The sequence below is a fragment of the Bidens hawaiensis genome, unplaced genomic scaffold (genome assembly GCF_021521415.1).
Source record: "Bidens hawaiensis isolate Kalapana, Puna unplaced genomic scaffold, B.hawaiensis_p1.1 tig00041088_1, whole genome shotgun sequence".
NCBI classification, from domain to species: domain Eukaryota; kingdom Viridiplantae; phylum Streptophyta; class Magnoliopsida; order Asterales; family Asteraceae; genus Bidens; species Bidens hawaiensis.
Genome location: NW_027497257.1, coordinates 3,013 through 22,334, shown reverse-complemented (window position 1 = coordinate 22,334; position 19,322 = coordinate 3,013). Strand labels below are relative to the sequence as shown.

Here is a 19,322-nt window from a genome sequence, read left to right as displayed (position 1 = left end):
CTTGCATTATCTTTCAACACACCTTTTTCAGGTGAGTAATCTCGTACTTAATCCCCTTTTATTTTTAACGTTTTGGGATGTTCATGTGTTCGTACAACTTGAGTCTTAAACTTGTTTATGAAATTTATGTGCGCAAAACACCATGTGTTATAGACGTTTACTTGGCTGTTAATTTGTATGTGTGAATCATTAACCGCTTTGTTCGGCGTATTCCGAAATTTTCATGGATCCATTAGATGAACACGGGAGACCTATCGTTTACGGTTTTCTTGTTTTGTTTACACATGCACGTATGATTATTCGTTTTTGTGCTCGATTGGGAGCACGGATTGAACTATGAGCTATGATCTATTTAGGCTTGATCACAATCTGATTACACCCTATGTTAAACCCCAGTTAAGCACATGTTGCGCGCAGTGTTTGTTATTATCTATTTATATCTATTAAACTTGATTTCTCACCGACACGCAAGTGTTGACGTTTTATTTTAACACATGTTCAGGTTTGCTGTAGCTGCTTTTGGGAATCTCAAGGACACGTAGGAGGTTTTCTTTTTCTTTGGACCTAGATTAAAATGTAACAAGACGAATTATGTTATTTGAATATTTTGAGTTATGATATGATTTATGTTACTTTACGATTTGTGTTCTGCGCGTGCGCAATGAAAATGTATTTATTAAATATAGACACCCAAATAGTGTCACGAGTAATGAAACAATACGTGGCGCCCCGATGTATAATCCGCCATCGGTCGGGGTGTTACAGTCACCGCACCAACCGATGTTTTATTCGGAGCCGCAACAATCATCCGGCTTTCAACCATCCAACATACAACCGTCTCCTAACTTTGTTGTTCCGGAGACACAAGAATCACACGGTGAAGCTACGGGACAAAGAAGACGCGCCCACCGGAAAAAACAAGTTGCAACGGACGGGTCGGGACCGGCTTCGTCTCCGAGGACGAAACGGAAAACCACTCCGTGGTCATCGGATGAGAAGGAAGCCTTGTGTCGGGCTTGGATAGTCATTTCTGAGGATCGGCGTTGCGGTAATTGTTTTAACGTTTTTAAAAATGATTTTTAATAAAAAAGTTAAATAAAAAAGTTAAATAAAAAAGTTAAATGACTTACAAATTTATTTATTCATTTTGCAGCCGACTACCAAAAGAGCAAGATTTTTTGGACAAAGGTTAGGGAGACGTTCTATACGCTCGTTGGGAGTACAAAGCGGAACGCCGATATGATTTCGGGTCGGTGGTCCGAAATCAGAAAATTTGTCGGCTTGTTTACTAATCTTTTCAACAGGAACAGCGGTCGTATGAGACCAAGTGGCAGTGATGATTTGGCGGTTTACAATTTCACTGTCGAAGAGTGGAAGCAGGAGTGTTTGCGGAGGTATGGGACGGTGAAGACGTGGGACGATGTAAAGTTGTGGGAGAGGTTGAAAAGGTGTTCCAAGTGGGTTGAGCTGGTGGCGCCGGACGTTGATGCGGAAGTACGGCCGAAACGGAGTAAAACAAGTTCGTCCGGAGTGTATAGCACTTCAATCGGGTCGGATTGCCGCGTTGGATTCGACCTAAACATTGCGGGGGAGGAAACGTCTTCACCGCCGAGGAGGCGGCCATTGGGACGGGACGCCAAGGGGAAAAAACCGGCTGAGGGGGAAGCCGTAAACATCGCCAATCTTGTTGAATCCCTCAATAAATTCAACAAAACCATGGAGGTGGTCTCTAATGACAAAAAGGAAAAAAGTCGAATGAGAGATTTGGACTTCCTTACCAGAGACTTCAGTAACCTAAACCCGGTCGATCAAATGCTAATGGAAAAGCAAAAGGAACGTATCCGAAAGAGGTTGATCGAAGAAGACCAAGCCGAAGAATAAGAATAATGTTTTTTTTAGTACTTTTATTTTTATTTTATTTTTAGATATTAATGTGTTTTTTCATTAATGTGTGTTTTTTTTAATAATTTATGAGTTTTTTTAATAATACGTTTTTTGAATATATTTATAAAAAAATAAAAAAAAATCCGCTGGAGCCCCTCCACACCAGGGCCAGGGGCTCCAGCGGGGGCTCCAACACCCCCCTTATCCAGTTTCTCTCTCTGCCACACGTCATAATATTATTGGCTGGAGCCCCCACTCGCGCCCCCATTAGAGCCCCCCACACCCCTCAGCCTTATATATGCTAATAAATGTTTCAAAATTTATTTTTACAGTGCCCAAAATTAATTAAGACCGAGAACCAAACCAAATATGCTTAACAAGTCCTGTCGCTAGTCGGTCTTGGGTGCATCCATATTAATTATTAAAACTCATATATAATTAACTCTTAAATGATTGTTTTGTTACAAACCAATCTAACGGGAGACTGGATCAGACAATATTTTATACATAGAAAGTATTTACAACAAACGTCCCTCAAATTAAAGAAATATTACATAAACTTTAACCATAAGTTAATATCAACCATGAAAATTTAAAATCCCCTTATCTAATGTAACTTCATATTACTTTTCACCTTTAACACAGATCAACACAATCCCCAAGAAACTGTGAATCCAAAGAGATCTCTAACCTGACACATTTCTTAACAACAACAGTAACAGTCATTTAATTACCTCCATCAATCATCCTATAAAACCCATCGGTAATAATATGTGTTGTCTTGTTTTCATCATTATCATGATCATTCATCAGATAGCTGTTGATGTCCACATTGATGCTACTGCTCAGTTGTTTCACTTCTTCAAGATTCTTGTAACACCCTTTTTGCTTCTCATCAATGTAGTTATGATCAGTCATGAAACCGTGCTGATGATGATGATCATTGTTGTAGGTTATCTGACTGCTCATTTCACCACCACTACCACCATAACCAAACATCAACATCCTTTCTTTTACTTCAGGGAAGTTATAGTTATAACACTCCTTGTTCATATTCAGATTTTGAAAGCCTAAATAATGTTTTTCATTGGAAATCAAAGGGTTTGAGAAAAGATTAGTGATTGTGGTTGTGGTTGTGGAGAGAAGAGGGTAATTATTATTAATATTGTTGCTAGCATTCATCAAATAGTTAATGTTTAAGTTATTGTAAAATGATGAAGAAGCATTCAAGAAATTACTATCTTTTGGATTATCTGAAAAAGGAGGTGTTTGGAGAGGCATAGAGGGGAAAAAAGATGGTTTCTTTTGGATGGAAGGAATCATAGCCAAAAGCTTCTTTCTAAGCTTTGTGTTCCAGTAATTCTTGATATCATTATCAGTCCTGCCTGGTAGATGGCTTGCTATTATTGACCATCTGAATATGTATAAATGGAAATAAATCAAGATGATCATAATTTAGGGTTTCATGTATGTTTGGCCTAACATGGAAAGAAGTAATATATATAGATGGAAAATTTGTACAAAAAGAGTGTAGATATATATATATATATATAACCATATATAGGTACAATAAAAAGAAATCAATCCATGAAGGGTACAAACTTATAATTACCTGCTACCAATGCTAGCATACAAGTTGTAGATGATCCTATCTTCATCTTCTGAAAACTCACCATGTTTAATATTGGGTCTAAGATAGTTTAGCCATCTCAACCTACAACTTTTGCCACATCTTTTTAAACCTGTTCATACATTCATATATTATTAATTTACACAACTATAAGATATAATTAATTTGTTGCAAGAAATTAACAAAGTGATGGTGAGAAAGATTGAATATATATATATCTACCAGCTTTGTGAGGAAGAGCAATCCAATTACCACCAGTACCATGTTTGTCTATGAACTCTTTGAGCTTTGCATCTTCTTCAGGAGACCATGGTCCTCTCTTCACATTTGATTTGTCACAACAAGGAGCTCTTCCCATCTTTCTCTCTCTCTCTTGATTGTTTGTAAGTATATATCTCACTAGGTTGACCTTTTTAAGTAGAAAATTTCACCTCTTTGTGTGTGGACAATTTTGTCTGGTGGATATGCTGGTTGGCTTTTTATGGGGTTAAAGACTTTTGTAGTCTAAAAGTCTAAAGGACCAAAGTCAGTAAACAAGACAAAACAAAACTCCTAGCCTTTTTCAATTTAATAATAACAAGTAGTATGGTACATCCATATAACATATTTCACCATTTGGACTTTTTTAGTTTTTTGTGAGTTGGGTCAATCTTTGTTAAGTCTTAAGTGAGACTTTTGCATAGTTCGAATATATATATGTTGAACCCGAAACAAATAATTTGAACACTATATAAATTCAAAAATTGCGTCTGGCATTTTAATAGTAAACGACAAGAATTTTTACACATCAACGCAAATGCTACTCATTTCATCAAAATTTATTTATTTTTAATGCTTTTTACCTCTTAATGGCTAATACATTTTAAAATTTAGAATCAAATATATAAACGTGCGTAAAATAAGTACATACTATAAAACTTGATTCTTTTCTCTTTAATAAATTTTCCAGTAAAGAAAACTACAGGAAGAAATAAGGCGTTGACGCCAACTTTAATACCCCTTTTTGGGAGGCAAAAAAATTAAAAAACTCATAATAATAGGGATGCAAACAAGTCAAGTCGATTGCAAGCTATTTGAGTTTGGATAGATAAAAAGCTCGTAATGGGTAGAGCTTTTTCAAGTCCGAGCCTCCAAAAAAGCTGGCTTGTTAATTTAGTTATTGAGCCGAGCTCGAGCCTTGTATAGGAAACTTATTTAAGCTCGTTGAGCATAATATATTTTTAACTTTTATCTCCTTTGGATCTCTTTTGGACTTCTAGTTATTAAATTCACACTACATAGTCGAGCTTGAGCAGCGCTTTCGTTCGTGTAAGGTACTACATAAACTGAAGCCGAGTTTAGGCTCGTTTAAGGATGTTTTTTTCCTCAAAATATATAAAATAATTAAAAATATTTATAAATTAATTAAGGAATATCCGTTTTAAATGATCCCAAATATGTCTTATTGGCAAATAACAGTCTCAACTTCACTTTTGGTTGTTGGCGGTCTCAACTAAAGGTGTATTTTTTACCAGCAGTCTACGACTCACGAAGTTAACCATCCATTAGTCTATGCTTACGTGGCACGCCTAGTTGTCAATAAACATGTATGTGACAACATTACATGGACATAGTCTTATGTTCCTTTTTAAGAAAATTGGTTTTAAATAACTACAACTATGCGCTATTGCTCTATTAGCAAATAACAGTCCCGATTAAAGGTGTATTTTTCAACGATCCGCTAGGCATGCCATGTAAGCAACAGACTAACAGAGTTAACCATTAGTTAGTCGCGGATTGTTGGAAAAAAATAAATGTTGTTTCGTCGATTTGTCATGATCACAATCAAACTGTTAAACTAGAGAAATGAATTTGCGAGTTGCGTATTTATACGCGTTGAAAAAAATACTATCGTTGGAATATATAGTCGTTGGAATAAGTAGTCGTTTGAAGATATATTCATTTGACTCCATTGGTCCTTAGTGGTCTTCATTGAGCCTTATTGGACACATCAGGTCTTAATAGGTCTCCAATGGTCCATGGTAGATTACATATGAGTCAATGGACTCCATCTGGCCTTCCATCAAGCCTTTTTTTTTCCCTAGTCAAAACTTAAAACTAGAATTATCTCGCTAGTATACGATCCTACTATTGATCCTGCAATTCTACACACTGAAATAGTTAGAAGTTGAAGTGTAAGTTCGCCATTGTGAGGCTAGCCGACTCGGTTGAAGCATTTGCCTCTTAGATGGCGATTGGCTGGTCAGGTGTAAACCTATGGTAACTTACTAGCAGTTCAGCTCATTTACACCTGTAATTTTAGCTATCAGAGCATTCACGGTCGTAAGATCACACGGTCCTGTAACCTTTTCAATGATCCAAGGTCATCTCCAATTTGGGATGTAAACATTTTATATTTTTCACATTTAAAGCCTTGCAATGGTGTATATAGAGAAATGTCCCCACAATTATTGATTCGATGCTTTAAAATGCAGAAAAGTTGGTATAAAAAGTATCAGAAAATTAATGCTATCCATACATATAAATTGTACTTAAGCGTATAAAGTAATCTGGTCGTGCATGCTAATTGCCTCAGCTCCCACGCATGATTTCAAGTGAATCTTCAACAATGATTTGCAACAACAGTACAGGCAACTCACAAGTATTTCATTTTAGCATTACAATGATGACTGGTCAGGTATATCATATCGACTGATCCAACAATTTCATTTGATTTGTCAAACCAGTTTCATGATCATTATTACACTGATCCAATCTGCTTTTCAAAAGAGGCTACATCAAACTGATAATCATCATGGCACTGTACTAGCTTCCTACACTAATATATGAGTTAATTTAATTTTTTTGAATGACAAAAAAACAGAAAATTGCCTAGTTACTCCGTATGGGGTGACCCAATAGGAAAATGTCATCGTCACCTGACCAACCCAGCTGTACAGAGCTCTTAAACGCCTCAAAGTTATTTCCAATTCCGGGAAAACCCCACCCTCCTGAAGGCTGAATGGTGGTAAAATCCGGACGTTATTTGGATCGAACTTGAAATCACAAAGATCTCAATATCATTTTAAAAAAATATTCGAACTCATTGATTATGAAAAATTTAGTTAAAAAATTCTTTTAGCAATGAATTTTTTTCTAAAATATAAAAAAGATTTAAAAAAAACTATAAAAAAAATACTAACAAACTTTATAAATGGTTCAATAATAATCTGTATATAGGTTATAAAAAATACAAAATTATTCACAGATCGGTCAATAAGCCCAATCCAATTAACATACTTAAACATAATACCTAAAACAAAATTAAATAACAAAAAGACAAAATCAACGACCATTGCCTCAACGCCTGATCAATTCTGTTACTATCGACCAGATGGCCATCACCTACTGGCGCCTTATCGTTTGTGGCCAAGATGAGTTGAAAAATTCTGTTATATGGACATTTTGTGATCATCAGATAGTAAAGTTATACTCCTTCCGTCCCATTATAAATGTCATACTTTGATTTTTCAAGTCTTTCTTATTTAACTTTGACCGGCAATATTTTTATTTGTGTTATATAATACTTGATGTAAAATATATGAATGGATTGAGTTTTAAATGTATTTTACATTGATATAATTTTCATCAAATATTATATGACACGTACAAAAAATTTACGGTCAAAGTTGCAAAAGAAATACTTGAAAAGTCAAAACATGACACTTATAATGGGACGGGGGTGGTATTAAATAATGGTACAAAGAATAGCCAAATGAGGTCTCCACCAATTCAAAAAAGGTTATTAACTGTTTTCCACAAGAGGTACTATATTAGTTGACGAGTCCCGCGATGTTTCAAAAACAAATAAATGGATTTGGTGTTGAGATACATGGATAAATTGTGACTTGTTTAAGAACAGCTTATTGATTTAGTTCTTGGATACGACGACTTTATCTCTAAAACATGCTACTAAAGATATATTTGCTCGATATAATTTGAGTTTGACTAATGACCGACTAGGCCTGATAAAATTTGAGCTTGACTATAATTCGACGATGTACTTTTGTTGTAATAGTGATATTGCATTTTGTTTATCTGACCGGATGAACAACTCGACCCATCAGGGCCCAAAAACTTTGATGCTTGAAAAAATCGAGCGTCAAAAAATCTCAAACCCATAGGAAAACGTTCTAGCTCTACCATTAGTTGTTAGGAAAACACCCACCCCCCAGACACATATTATTGCCATATGTACGACTTTTATACGGCTATAAGACTCGTGTAGCTTTTTTGTACACGTCAAGTTTGTAGATGTGTCAAAAAATTATTTGTATACAATTATACGACCTTTTTACTAAACGAGATGTATAAAGCTATACGACTTGTATGAAGGCATGGTTTTGGGTGCATGTCAATGTTTTCTTCAATAAACGTGTCGATAAAAATTTGATACGATACAAGATTCTGCTAGTTATTTAATGTTATGCAAGATTTACAAATTATTTAACATGATACATAATGACATGATAGTTAAAGATTCTTCCAACTATTTGACACAACACAAAATGCCATTGAAACTAGTATATTATTGTTTCCTCCGACTCATTTCATAACACATAATATCGATTTTAATAAAAGAAGTAGTTAGCGATGCTGAGTTTTGACGATATATACACATGGTGAGTCATCTAGCGAAATATAAACGTTTTTCACTTATAGGCATAACATTTTGTCATTATGTTTGTTATCTAACACTATTGTTGTTAACAAAAACATATCTTTTTTGGTTGTTCATGTCTCTCGAGGTCTTGATGAATTGGGTGCAAACCAGAGAGGGTTGTGAGATTGGTATGACCATATGCACTCCGTTATCGAAGAATAACAACGCATGCTATGTGATCAAAGTTTTTCTAAAGTGTAATCGTGATGGTGAATACAAAGGTAACAGTTAAGGCGTTCTAGTACAAAAAACAAAACTAACAGCCTATTTAAGCCAGTAGGTAAATACTCAAAGGGTACGATGCTGGATGTTATAGGTGATGTGTGATGACCACAACCATCCAACTGCTCAACATTTGGAGAAGGGTTGGGGGGGGGGGTTGAAAAGTGTATGGTAAAGAAGCTGACAAAACATAATATGCATTCGGGTGACAAACTATCAACTCTATGGACTGGAATGTAACACCCCGACCAAAGGCGGATTATACATCGGGGCGCCACATATTGTTTCATTACTCGTGACACTATTGGGTGTCAATATTTAATAAATACATTCATTCGCGCACGCGCAGGGTAAAAGTAAGATAACATAAATCATCATAAATCAATATATTATAAATCATAATATTCGAACAGCAATAACTTGTCTTGATACATTTTTAATCTAGGTCCAAAATAAAGAAAACTTCCTAGGTTATCTCGAGCTCCAAAACAGCTACTGCAAACCTGAACATGTGTTAAAATAAACGTCAAACACTTGCGTGTTGGTGAGAAATCAAGTTTAATACAATACATAGATAACAATAAAATCTGCGCGCAACATGTGTATGTCTGGTTTTCAACAAGGGTGTAATCTGATCGGGACCAACTCTAAGATTCATAAGACTGCCAGTGCTCACAATTGAGCTCACAAACAAGACTAACTGTGCATGTGTAAACAAAAGAGAAAATCATAAACGATAGTTCTCCCGTGTTCATCTAATGGTACCATGAAAACTGCGGAATAGACCGACAAGACGGTTAATGATCCACACATACAAATAAACAGCCAAGTCTACGTCCTCAACACATGGGATACTGCGCGACTAAAGTTCATAAACAAGTTTAAGACTCTAAGTTTGTATGAACACATGAACATCCCAAAACATTAAAAAGCAAAAAGGGATTAGGTACGAGATTACTCACATGATAAACGATGCGGTGTAAGATAAAGCAAGAACCAACTTTAAACAAGCACAAGTTAACCTATAAATAAGATTATTGTTTTAATGATTTGTTTTAAGTCTTGATTACAAGTTAGCATAATTAATAAGTAAATTATTATATATAATATATATATTACCGGAAAAGCAGGACAGAACAGGGAGGAAGACGGAGGCAGAGAGAGCAAGGAGCAAGAGAGCAGGAGAGATTAAGTGTTTGTGTGTGATGTGTTATGAAAATATTATTATTATTTATAGGAAAACCCTAGGAGACACAAACCCTAGAAAAAAAAGGAAAAGATCTCAAAAAGTAAAAGAAAAGATATCAACAGTAAAAAGTTCTGAAAAGCAAAGATATCAAAAGATATGGTAGTAGGGAAAAAGAGAAAAAGGCTGACAGGATTCAGAAAAAGGCATGGGAGAGGACAGATAAAGTACTGGTCAAGCATGGCAAAAGCAGATTCTCAAAAGATTATGTCAGTCACTTTTTCTGTCAACCAATGGGGTTGGTGCGCATGCTGCGCCGAAAGTAACTTTTCAGACATAAAGCAGATTAGGTCAACAGCTCAAAAGATAAGACAGCTCAAAAGCAACGGCTAGATTAAACAGAAGAAAACTCAAAGGGTTTAACGCGAGAAGGCTGACACAAAAGGTCAAGAGAGCGCGAGCGCGAAGGCAGACAGAACTAACCTTAACGCGTCGCGGAAAGAACTACCATTTCTAAGCGCGCCGCGGGAAGAATCACATTTCTTAGCGCGCTGCGGGAGGAACTAAAATTCCTAGCGCGCCGCGGGAAGAACTATAATTCTTCGCGCGTCGAGGGATGAACTACGATACTTAGCGCGCTGCGAGAAGAACTACAAATCCTTAGCGCGTCGCGGGAAGAACTTCCGTCCTTCGCGCACTGCGAGAAGAATTACAATTCTTAACGCGCTGCGAGAAGAGTTCGTCTCGCGTATCGCTGAAACAGGTGGTCTTCACGCAGGATTCCTTGTAAGGGAGTCTGGCGCGTGGAGCTGCGCAGACAACCTTAGGCGGGAAGGAACAAAGGACAAGCAAAGAGTTAGAAGAAAAAGAGGGAAACAAGGCGTAAGGGCGGGACGGCGACAAGAGGGAAAAGAAGGCGGAAAGAGAGAAGGAGAGGGACGGGACGGCGGAAAGAAAGAGAGAGAAAGAGGCGGGAAGGAAAACATTATTATTATTATTAAAAGTAAAATATAAGTATAAATAAATATTAAATCATAAAAGAAAGAGTTCGGGTCAGAGAAACGGGTACCTGGGTCGGGTCGGATCGGGGCAGATGTCACAGTCTCCCCTACTTTAAGAAATTTCGTCCCGAAATTTATCTCGAAGTAGGTTGCGCAGAGAACAGGTGCGGGTACTTGATCTTCATTTGATCTTCCCTTTCCCATGTAAACTCGGCTCCGCGCTTGGACTCCCAGCGAACTTTCACGATAGGGATACGACTGCGCTTGGTTTGCTTTACCTCGCGATCCATAATCTCAACAGGCTTCTCAACGAAATGCATAGTTTCATCAACTTGAACTTCATCAAGTGGAATGTGAAGGTTCTCGTCAGCTAAACACTTCTTGAGATTGGATACATGGAACGTTGGATGCACATTACTGAGCGCGGGCGGCAGGTCAAGTCTGTAGGCAACTTTTCCCACACGCGCGAGAATCTTGAATGGACCAACATAACGAGGAGCAAGCTTACCCTTCTTCCCAAAGCGGACAACACCTTTCCAAGGCGACACTTTGAGGAGAACAAGATCACTAACTTGAAATTCGAGAGGCTTTCGCCTACGATCTGCGTAACTCTTCTGTCGGCTTCTGGCAGTCAGCAGATGATCACGGATCTTGGCGACTTTATCGGTTGTCTCTTGAACAAGTTCGGGTCCTGTGATTTGAGTTTCACCCACTTCGCTCCAACAGATCGGGGAGCGGCACTTACGACCGTAAAGTGCTTCAAATGGGGCCATACCGATACTGGAATGATAGCTGTTATTATAAGAGAACTCAATCAAAGGCAGGTGTGAATCCCAATTACCTCCAAAATCAAGAACACAAGATCGGAGCATATCCTCAAGAGTTTGGATAGTTCGCTCAGACTGACCGTCAGTCTGAGGATGATATGCCGTACTCATGTCCAAGCGAGTTCCTAGCGCAGATTGGAGAGATTTCCAAAAGCGAGATATAAAACGGCCATCGCGATCGGATATGATGCTCAAAGGAGTACCATGGCGGCAGACAATTTCCTTGACATAAAGCTGCGCGAGTTGCTCAACACGGTAGTTTTCACGAATGGGCAGGAAGTGAGCAGACTTAGTCAATCGATCCACTATTACCCAAATGCTATCATGTTTGCTTGCTGTCAAAGGTAACTTGGTAATAAAGTCCATCGCTATACTTTCCCATTTCCACGTAGGAATTTCTGGTTGTTCGAGCAAACCAGATGGGCGTTGGTGTTCAGCTTTCACTTTAGAACAAGTCAGACATCTAGCTACGAACACAGCAATATCCTTTTTCATACCGGGCCACCAATAAGTAATGCGCAAATCCTTGTACATCTTATCGGCGCCGGGATGAATAGAATATCGAGATTTGTGTGCTTCACTCAGGATATCAGCGCGAAGATTCTCATCAAAGGGAATCCAGATGCGATTGAGATAGCAGAGAATTCCACTCAGATTAGGGACAAAGAGTGCTTCCGCGCCACACGCTAACTCGGCGCGAAGGTTACCATTACTGATGGATGCGCGCTGCGCGTCACGAATGCGCGATTCAAGGTTGCTTTGGATCGGCGCGAAGTGAAGCTGGGTGCGCGGCAAGATACAGTTAAGCTGGCAGGGTTTTCGGCTGAGCGCATCGGCTACCACATTAGCCTTACCAGGATGATACCGGATCTCACAATCGTAATCGCTGATGAGTTCGTTCCATCGGCGTTGCCTCATGTTAAGTTCCTTTTGATCAAAGATATGCTGAAGGCTTTTATGGTCAGTGTAGAGGATACACTTAGTACCATAAAGGTAGTGTCTCCAGATCTTCAAGGCAAAAACAACTGCACCAAGCTCGAGGTCGTGAGTTGTATAATTCTTTTCATGAACCTTAAGTTGCCTTGATGCGTAAGCGATAACCTTGCCTCGTTGCATAAGAACACAACCGAGACCTTGGTTGGATGCATCGCAATACACGACAAAATCATCATTACCCTCAGGTAGCGCAAGAACAGGAGCTTCACACAACAAACGCTTGAGCGTTAGAAAGGCTTCTTCTTGCTTCGAGCCCCAAATATACGGTTTACCTTTGTGCGTCAGAGCTGTTAAAGGCAAAGCGATCTTCGAGAAGTTCGAAATGAAGCGCCGGTAATAACCAGCTAAGCCCAGAAAGGAACGGATCTCAGAAGGAGAGGATGGCGTAATCCAGTTCTTGATTGCTTCAATCTTGGATGGGTCGACATGAATACCCATCTTGTTTACAACATGACCAAGAAACTGTACTTCATCAGACCAGAATTCACACTTGGAAAGCTTAGCATAGAGTTGCTCGGTTCGAAGCTTTTGCAATACCAATCGGAGATGTTGCTCATGCTCGGCCTTGGTCTTAGAATACACCAGAACATCATCGATAAATACGATCACGAATTTATCCAGGAAGGGCCTACACACCCGATTCATTAGATCCATGAAAACGGCGGGTGCGTTGGTTAGACCGAAGGACATGACCAAGAATTCAAAATGGCCATAACGAGTTCGAAAAGCAGTCTTCGGAACATCTTCATCGCGGATGCGCAACTGGTGATAACCAGAACGGAGATCGATCTTGGAAAAACAAGAGGCACCTTGGAGTTGATCAAAGAGGTCGTCAATACGCGGTAAGGGATACCGGTTCTTAATGGTGAGTTTGTTCAACTCGCGGTAATCAATACACATGCGAAACGATCCATCTTTCTTTTTAACGAACAACACCGGAGCACCCCAGGGCGAAGAGCTAGGGCGGATGAATCCCTTAGCAGTCAACTCTTGAAGTTGGCTGGCCAATTCTTGCATCTCAGCGGGTGCAAGACGGTAAGGAGATTTAGCAACGGGGGAAGCACCAGGGACAAGATCAATACGGAACTCGACTTTACGAGCGGGAGGGATACCAGGAAGATCATCAGGAAAAACTTCAGGGAAATCACGCACAACAGGGATATCGCGAAGCTTCTCTTCTTCAGCAGGCTTAACCACATGGGCTAAGAATGCAATACACTTCTTCCGCATGAGTCTTTGGGCTTCGGCGCAAGACATAAGTTTAAGACCGCGGGAGGGTTTTTCGCCGTAAATATGAAGATCACCATTTTCTCGAGGAATGCGAATCAACTTCTTGGCGCAAATAACTTCGGCGCGATTATGCGAGAGCCAGTCCATACCAATGATAACATCAAAGCTTCCAAGAGGCATAGGGATGAGGTCGATTAGAAAATCGTTTTCGTTAAGGTTAAGCGTGCAATCTTTAATCACAGAGTTAATTAAAACAGTTTCGCCATTAGCCAATTCAACTGAAAAATCTTCTTTTAAATCGTTGCGCGGTCGCGCAAGCTTCTGCTCGAAGGCGCGAGAGATAAAACTTCGATCGGCGCCAGTATCAAAAAGTACAGAAGCATAAAATCCGTTAAGCAAAAATGTACCATTAACTACGTCATTATTCGCTTGCGCTTGGTGTGCGGTTATGTTAAAAGCTCGTCCACGCGTTACTTGGTTCGAAATCTGGTTTACCGGATTCGCTTGTGTGATTTGCACTTGTAGCCTTGGGCACGCGTTCCGGAAATGACTGGGATCACCGCAGTTAAAGCACGATCTGGGTCGTGGGTTTTGGTAGGTTAGTTGTGGATTCTGCGGGTAGACTGGTGGTGTTGGCGCAATTGGGTTGGCGGGAAGGACTCTACAGTTCTCCGCAGTGTGACCAGTACGGCCACATCGGTTGCAAAGTCGACACGGGGTTTGGGTTGGGTGGTGAAATCTACAGGTTGGGCAAAAGGGTTGATTTCCTGTGTAAGGTTTCTTAGTTGGCGGGGCAGGGAGTGCGGGATTGGTTAAGGCATAGTTATGGACTACAGGAGGTGTTGGGTAGGCTGACAGAGGGTTAGGCGCGTAAACTGGGGGTTGGTAGATGGGTTGCTGGACAATGGGCGGGTTGGTAAGCGCATAGGCCTTGCGCCTGCGCTTGAGGTTGTTACGGTTTGAGGGTTCAGGTTTGGTTTCTGTTGGTTCAGGGGCAGTCTTGGTGAGTTTGGTCTTCTCAGTTCCCCGCAGGAACAGGGTTCCTGCTCTGACATGGTTGTCGCTGAGCACAGCGGCCAACTCGATGGCGTCAGAGAGGGTAACTGGGTTTCTGGCCCATACAGAATCTTGAATTTCCATGGGGAGACCCCCAAGGAATTTCTCGATTGCTCGGCGTGAAGGGGTAACAAGGTGAGGGACCAGTAAGCTTAGCTCGTGGAAGCGCGTCGCGTACTCGCGCGCTTCGCCACTGTATTGCTTTAAGTTCCAGAATTCTTCCTCCAGGCGCTTCACTTCGTTGGGAGGGCAGAATTCTCGCGTAAGAATTTCCTTGAATTCCTCCCATGTCATGCTAGAAGCAGCCTCTGCGCCACGCGCATGAGCTACTCCATTCCACCATGTAAGCGCTCTGGATTCCAGGACACTGGAAGCATATAGGGTTCGTCTGTCTGAGGGGCATTGGGTGTGGAGGAAAGTGTTTTCTATTTTCTCAAGCCACTGGAGCATCACGGTGGCTCCTTCAAGACCTGTGAACTTTGGAGGGTTACCCGCGTTAAAGGACTTAATGTTATAACTGGAGGTGTTGGTATTGTTTTGGCTCAAGGCTTGGGTTATCGCGGCGGCCATTTCCTGGGAACGTTGCTGTCTACGCATGCGCGAGGCTTCTCTTCTCTGAAATCGGCGAGATAGCGGAGGCATTCTATAAAAGTTTTAATTTTAGTTAATATCTTGGTTTTTATCGCAAAGTTTTAATCTTATAAAGCTTGGTTTCACGGAGTCAGTTACTGTCAAAAGTTAAAGTAAAATAAATGACCCAAAATGCAGACTTAATAAAGGTAACAAATTCGAATCAGAAATCGACATTTCATGTATCACCATGACTTTCCGAATTCCCAATTTAAAATATACGAGTAAACGAGTATTGGAGATTGACGATTCATGTATCACCATGACTTTTCAATCTTCAATATAAAACATACAAGAAAATGAGTATTGGAGGTTGACAATTCATGTATCACCATGACTTTTCAAGTCTCCAACCTCAGAACATAATCGTAAATGGAAATTGAAAATCAGCTATTCATGCATCACCATGACTTTTCGGACTTTCAAATCCAACAAACGAATATGTAAGAAAAATCAATAAAAATCGAAATTTAGCAAAAATCGAAATATCGCGAAATAAAACATAAAATCATATACTGCGCAAGCGCGAGCATATTCACAAATAACGAGTAATTAACAATAAGCGTGCAAACATGAGATTTCTCTCATGCGCGAGAAGGGACTCTTAGGTATTCTAGGCCGTTACGTCTAACCACCTATCCTAAAGTCAACGAGCTCTGATACCAATCTGTAACACCCCGACCAAAGGCGGATTATACATCGGGGCGCCACATATTGTTTCATTACTCGTGACACTATTGGGTGTCAATATTTAATAAATACATTCATTCGCGCACGCGCAGGGTAAAAGTAAGATAACATAAATCATCATAAATCAATATATTATAAATCATAATATTCGAACAGCAATAACTTGTCTTGATACATTTTTAATCTAGGTCCAAAATAAAGAAAACTTCCTAGGTTATCTCGAGCTCCAAAACAGCTACTGCAAACCTGAACATGTGTTAAAATAAACGTCAAACACTTGCGTGTTGGTGAGAAATCAAGTTTAATACAATACATAGATAACAATAAAATCTGCGCGCAACATGTGTATGTCTGGTTTTCAACAAGGGTGTAATCTGATCGGGACCAACTCTAAGATTCATAAGACTGCCAGTGCTCACAATTGAGCTCACAAACAAGACTAACTGTGCATGTGTAAACAAAAGAGAAAATCATAAACGATAGTTCTCCCGTGTTCATCTAATGGTACCATGAAAACTGCGGAATAGACCGACAAGGCGGTTAATGATCCACACATACAAATAAACAGCCAAGTCTACGTCCTCAACACATGGGATACTGCGCGACTAAAGTTCATAAACAAGTTTAAGACTCTAAGTTTGTATGAACACATGAACATCCCAAAACATTAAAAAGCAAAAAGGGATTAGGTACGAGATTACTCACATGATAAACGATGCGGTGTAAGATAAAGCAAGAACCAACTTTAAACAAGCACAAGTTAACCTATAAATAAGATTATTGTTTTAATGATTTGTTTTAAGTCTTGATTACAAGTTAGCATAATTAATAAGTAAATTATTATATATAATATATATATTACCGGAAAAGCAGGACAGAACAGGGAGGAAGACGGAGGCAGAGAGAGCAAGGAGCAAGAGAGCAGGAGAGATTAAGTGTTTGTGTGTGATGTGTTATGAAAATATTATTATTATTTATAGGAAAACCCTAGGAGACACAAACCCTAGAAAAAAAAAGGAAAAGATCTCAAAAAGTAAAAGAAAAGATATCAACAGTAAAAAGTTCTGAAAAGCAAAGATATCAAAAGATATGGTAGTAGGGAAAAAGAGAAAAAGGCTGACAGGATTCAGAAAAAGGCATGGGAGAGGACAGATAAAGTACTGGTCAAGCATGGCAAAAGCAGATTCTCAAAAGATTATGTCAGTCACTTTTTCTGTCAACCAATGGGGTTGGTGCGCATGCTGCGCCGAAAGTAACTTTTCAGACATAAAGCAGATTAGGTCAACAGCTCAAAAGATAAGACAGCTCAAAAGCAACGGCTAGATTAAACAGAAGAAAACTCAAAGGGTTTAACGCGAGAAGGCTGACACAAAAGGTCAAGAGAGCGCGAGCGCGAAGGCAGACAGAACTAACCTTAACGCGTCGCGGAAAGAACTACCATTTCTAAGCGCGCCGCGGGAAGAATCACATTTCTTAGCGCGCCGCGGGAGGAACTAAAATTCCTAGCGCGCCGCGGGAAGAACTATAATTCTTCGCGCGTCGAGGGATGAACTACGATACTTAGCGCGCTGCGAGAAGAACTACAAATCCTTAGCGCGTCGCGGGAAGAACTTCCGTCCTTCGCGCACTGCGAGAAGAATTACAATTCTTAACGCGCTGCGAGAAGAGTTCGTCTCGCGTATCGCTGAAACAGGTGGTCTTCACGCAGGATTCCTTGTAAGGGAGTCTGGCGCGTGGAGCTGCGCAGACAACCTTAGGCGGGAAGGAACAAAGGACAAGCAAAGAGTTAGAAGAAAAAGAGGGAAACAAGGCGTAAGGGCGGGACGGCGACAAGAGGGAAAAGAAGGCGGAAAGAGAGAAGGAGAGGGACGGGACGGCGGAAAGAAAGAGAGAGAAAGAGGCGGGAAGGAAAACATTATTATTATTATTAAAAGTAAAATATAAGTATAAATAAATATTAAATCATAAAAGAAAGAGTTCGGGTCAGAGAAACGGGTACCTGGGTCGGGTCGGATCGGGGCAGATGTCACATGGAACGATAGAAATGTTTCGCCACTCAAACTGTGTACGGCGAACATCAACGTATAAGTAAAGACAACCACGAAGGAATGCGTCCAATACAAGTTCTTTTCATACTCTTGCATGATAATAGTTATATTAATGAACTTCACACAAATCCATCCACTAATGCCTTAGAAGAGTTATTCTATATTCATCCTACCTCGTGTAAGATATAATATAATGTGTGTTCCCGCATGTGTTGATAATATACATGACATACAAAACAAATAGATACATGTCATTTGTTCAAATTGTTAGTATAACTTCGATAAACATGACGTTCGGTATATCGTTCGCGTCTATAACCTCGGCATGTACATGTTGTTAGAGCTACAAGAATCACCCCATCGATTCGTGGGCACTATAACATCTGAGTAGTTGTGTTAACCGGATGGAGGACAATCAATCGTAGTCTTTTGATAATCAAGGAAAGTTTATAAAGAAAGAAACAAGTCATAGACACCTTTACTACTTGCATAGTCACCTATACGAGTCTTATAAACCTGTATGAACCGTATAAGATAAAACAAAATAGTAAAAACACGACTCGTGTATGTATTATATTTTTCAAGTGATGACACGTGGTAAAGTCTCATAATTTTGATTTGTAATATAATTTATGTGATTATCATTATTCATATTTATTGATCTCGAAATTTCTGATGGCATAACATGATAAAAAGTTAATTACACGTTTAAAAACTAAAATATGATAACACCGGTAAAAAGAATATATTTATTTGTACTCACTATTAGAAGAGATATTTGTACCTCAAGATTACAAAACATGGAAATACAAAAAAATAAAGTCAAGTTTTTTAAACTAAAAATCAACGAACTGAAAAAAAAAATCAATAAAAATCAAAATTATATTGTTACGCAACAAAAATTAAAATAGAACCACCAAAAAAACACAATGCGGTGAACGTGGATCGAACACGTGACCTTCAGATCTTCAGTCTGACGGTCTCCCAACTGAGCTATCCCCGCTTGTTTTTCTTAATTTGGAATGTAATTAATATCTCAACTCAAAATATTAAATTAGAGTTAACAAATTGGGTGGGTCGGTCCATTAGGTTGGCCCATATTTACAGTTGTTATAAATCACAAACTGATTTGTGTATAACTAGAATTTTAACGCGGGGCAAGTCGGTAAAACCTAAGTTGTGGTAAACACAAGCGTTGTCGCGTCTGGGGCGTTGAGGCA

The 19,322-nt window shown here is 39.4% G+C and overlaps 1 protein-coding gene and 1 non-coding gene across 2 annotated transcripts; both read right to left on the bottom strand.

Moving 5' to 3' along the window:
• Nucleotides 1–2,486: 2,486 nt before the first annotated feature.
• Nucleotides 2,487–4,142, bottom strand: LOC143592596 (uncharacterized). The gene is made up of 3 exons (XM_077072481.1): nt 3,737–4,142; nt 3,497–3,626; nt 2,487–3,298 (listed from the first exon to the last, which is right to left on the bottom strand). The coding sequence occupies exons 1-3, from the start codon at nt 3,870–3,872 to the stop codon at nt 2,611–2,613; spliced, it is 954 nt and encodes a 317-aa protein (XP_076928596.1). The 5' UTR covers nt 3,873–4,142; the 3' UTR covers nt 2,487–2,610.
• A 14,890-nt stretch (nt 4,143–19,032) lies between these two features.
• Nucleotides 19,033–19,105, bottom strand: TRNAF-GAA (transfer RNA phenylalanine (anticodon GAA)). The gene has a single exon. It is a non-coding gene; the product is annotated as a tRNA-Phe (tRNA).
• Between the last annotated feature and the right edge of the window lie 217 nt (nt 19,106–19,322).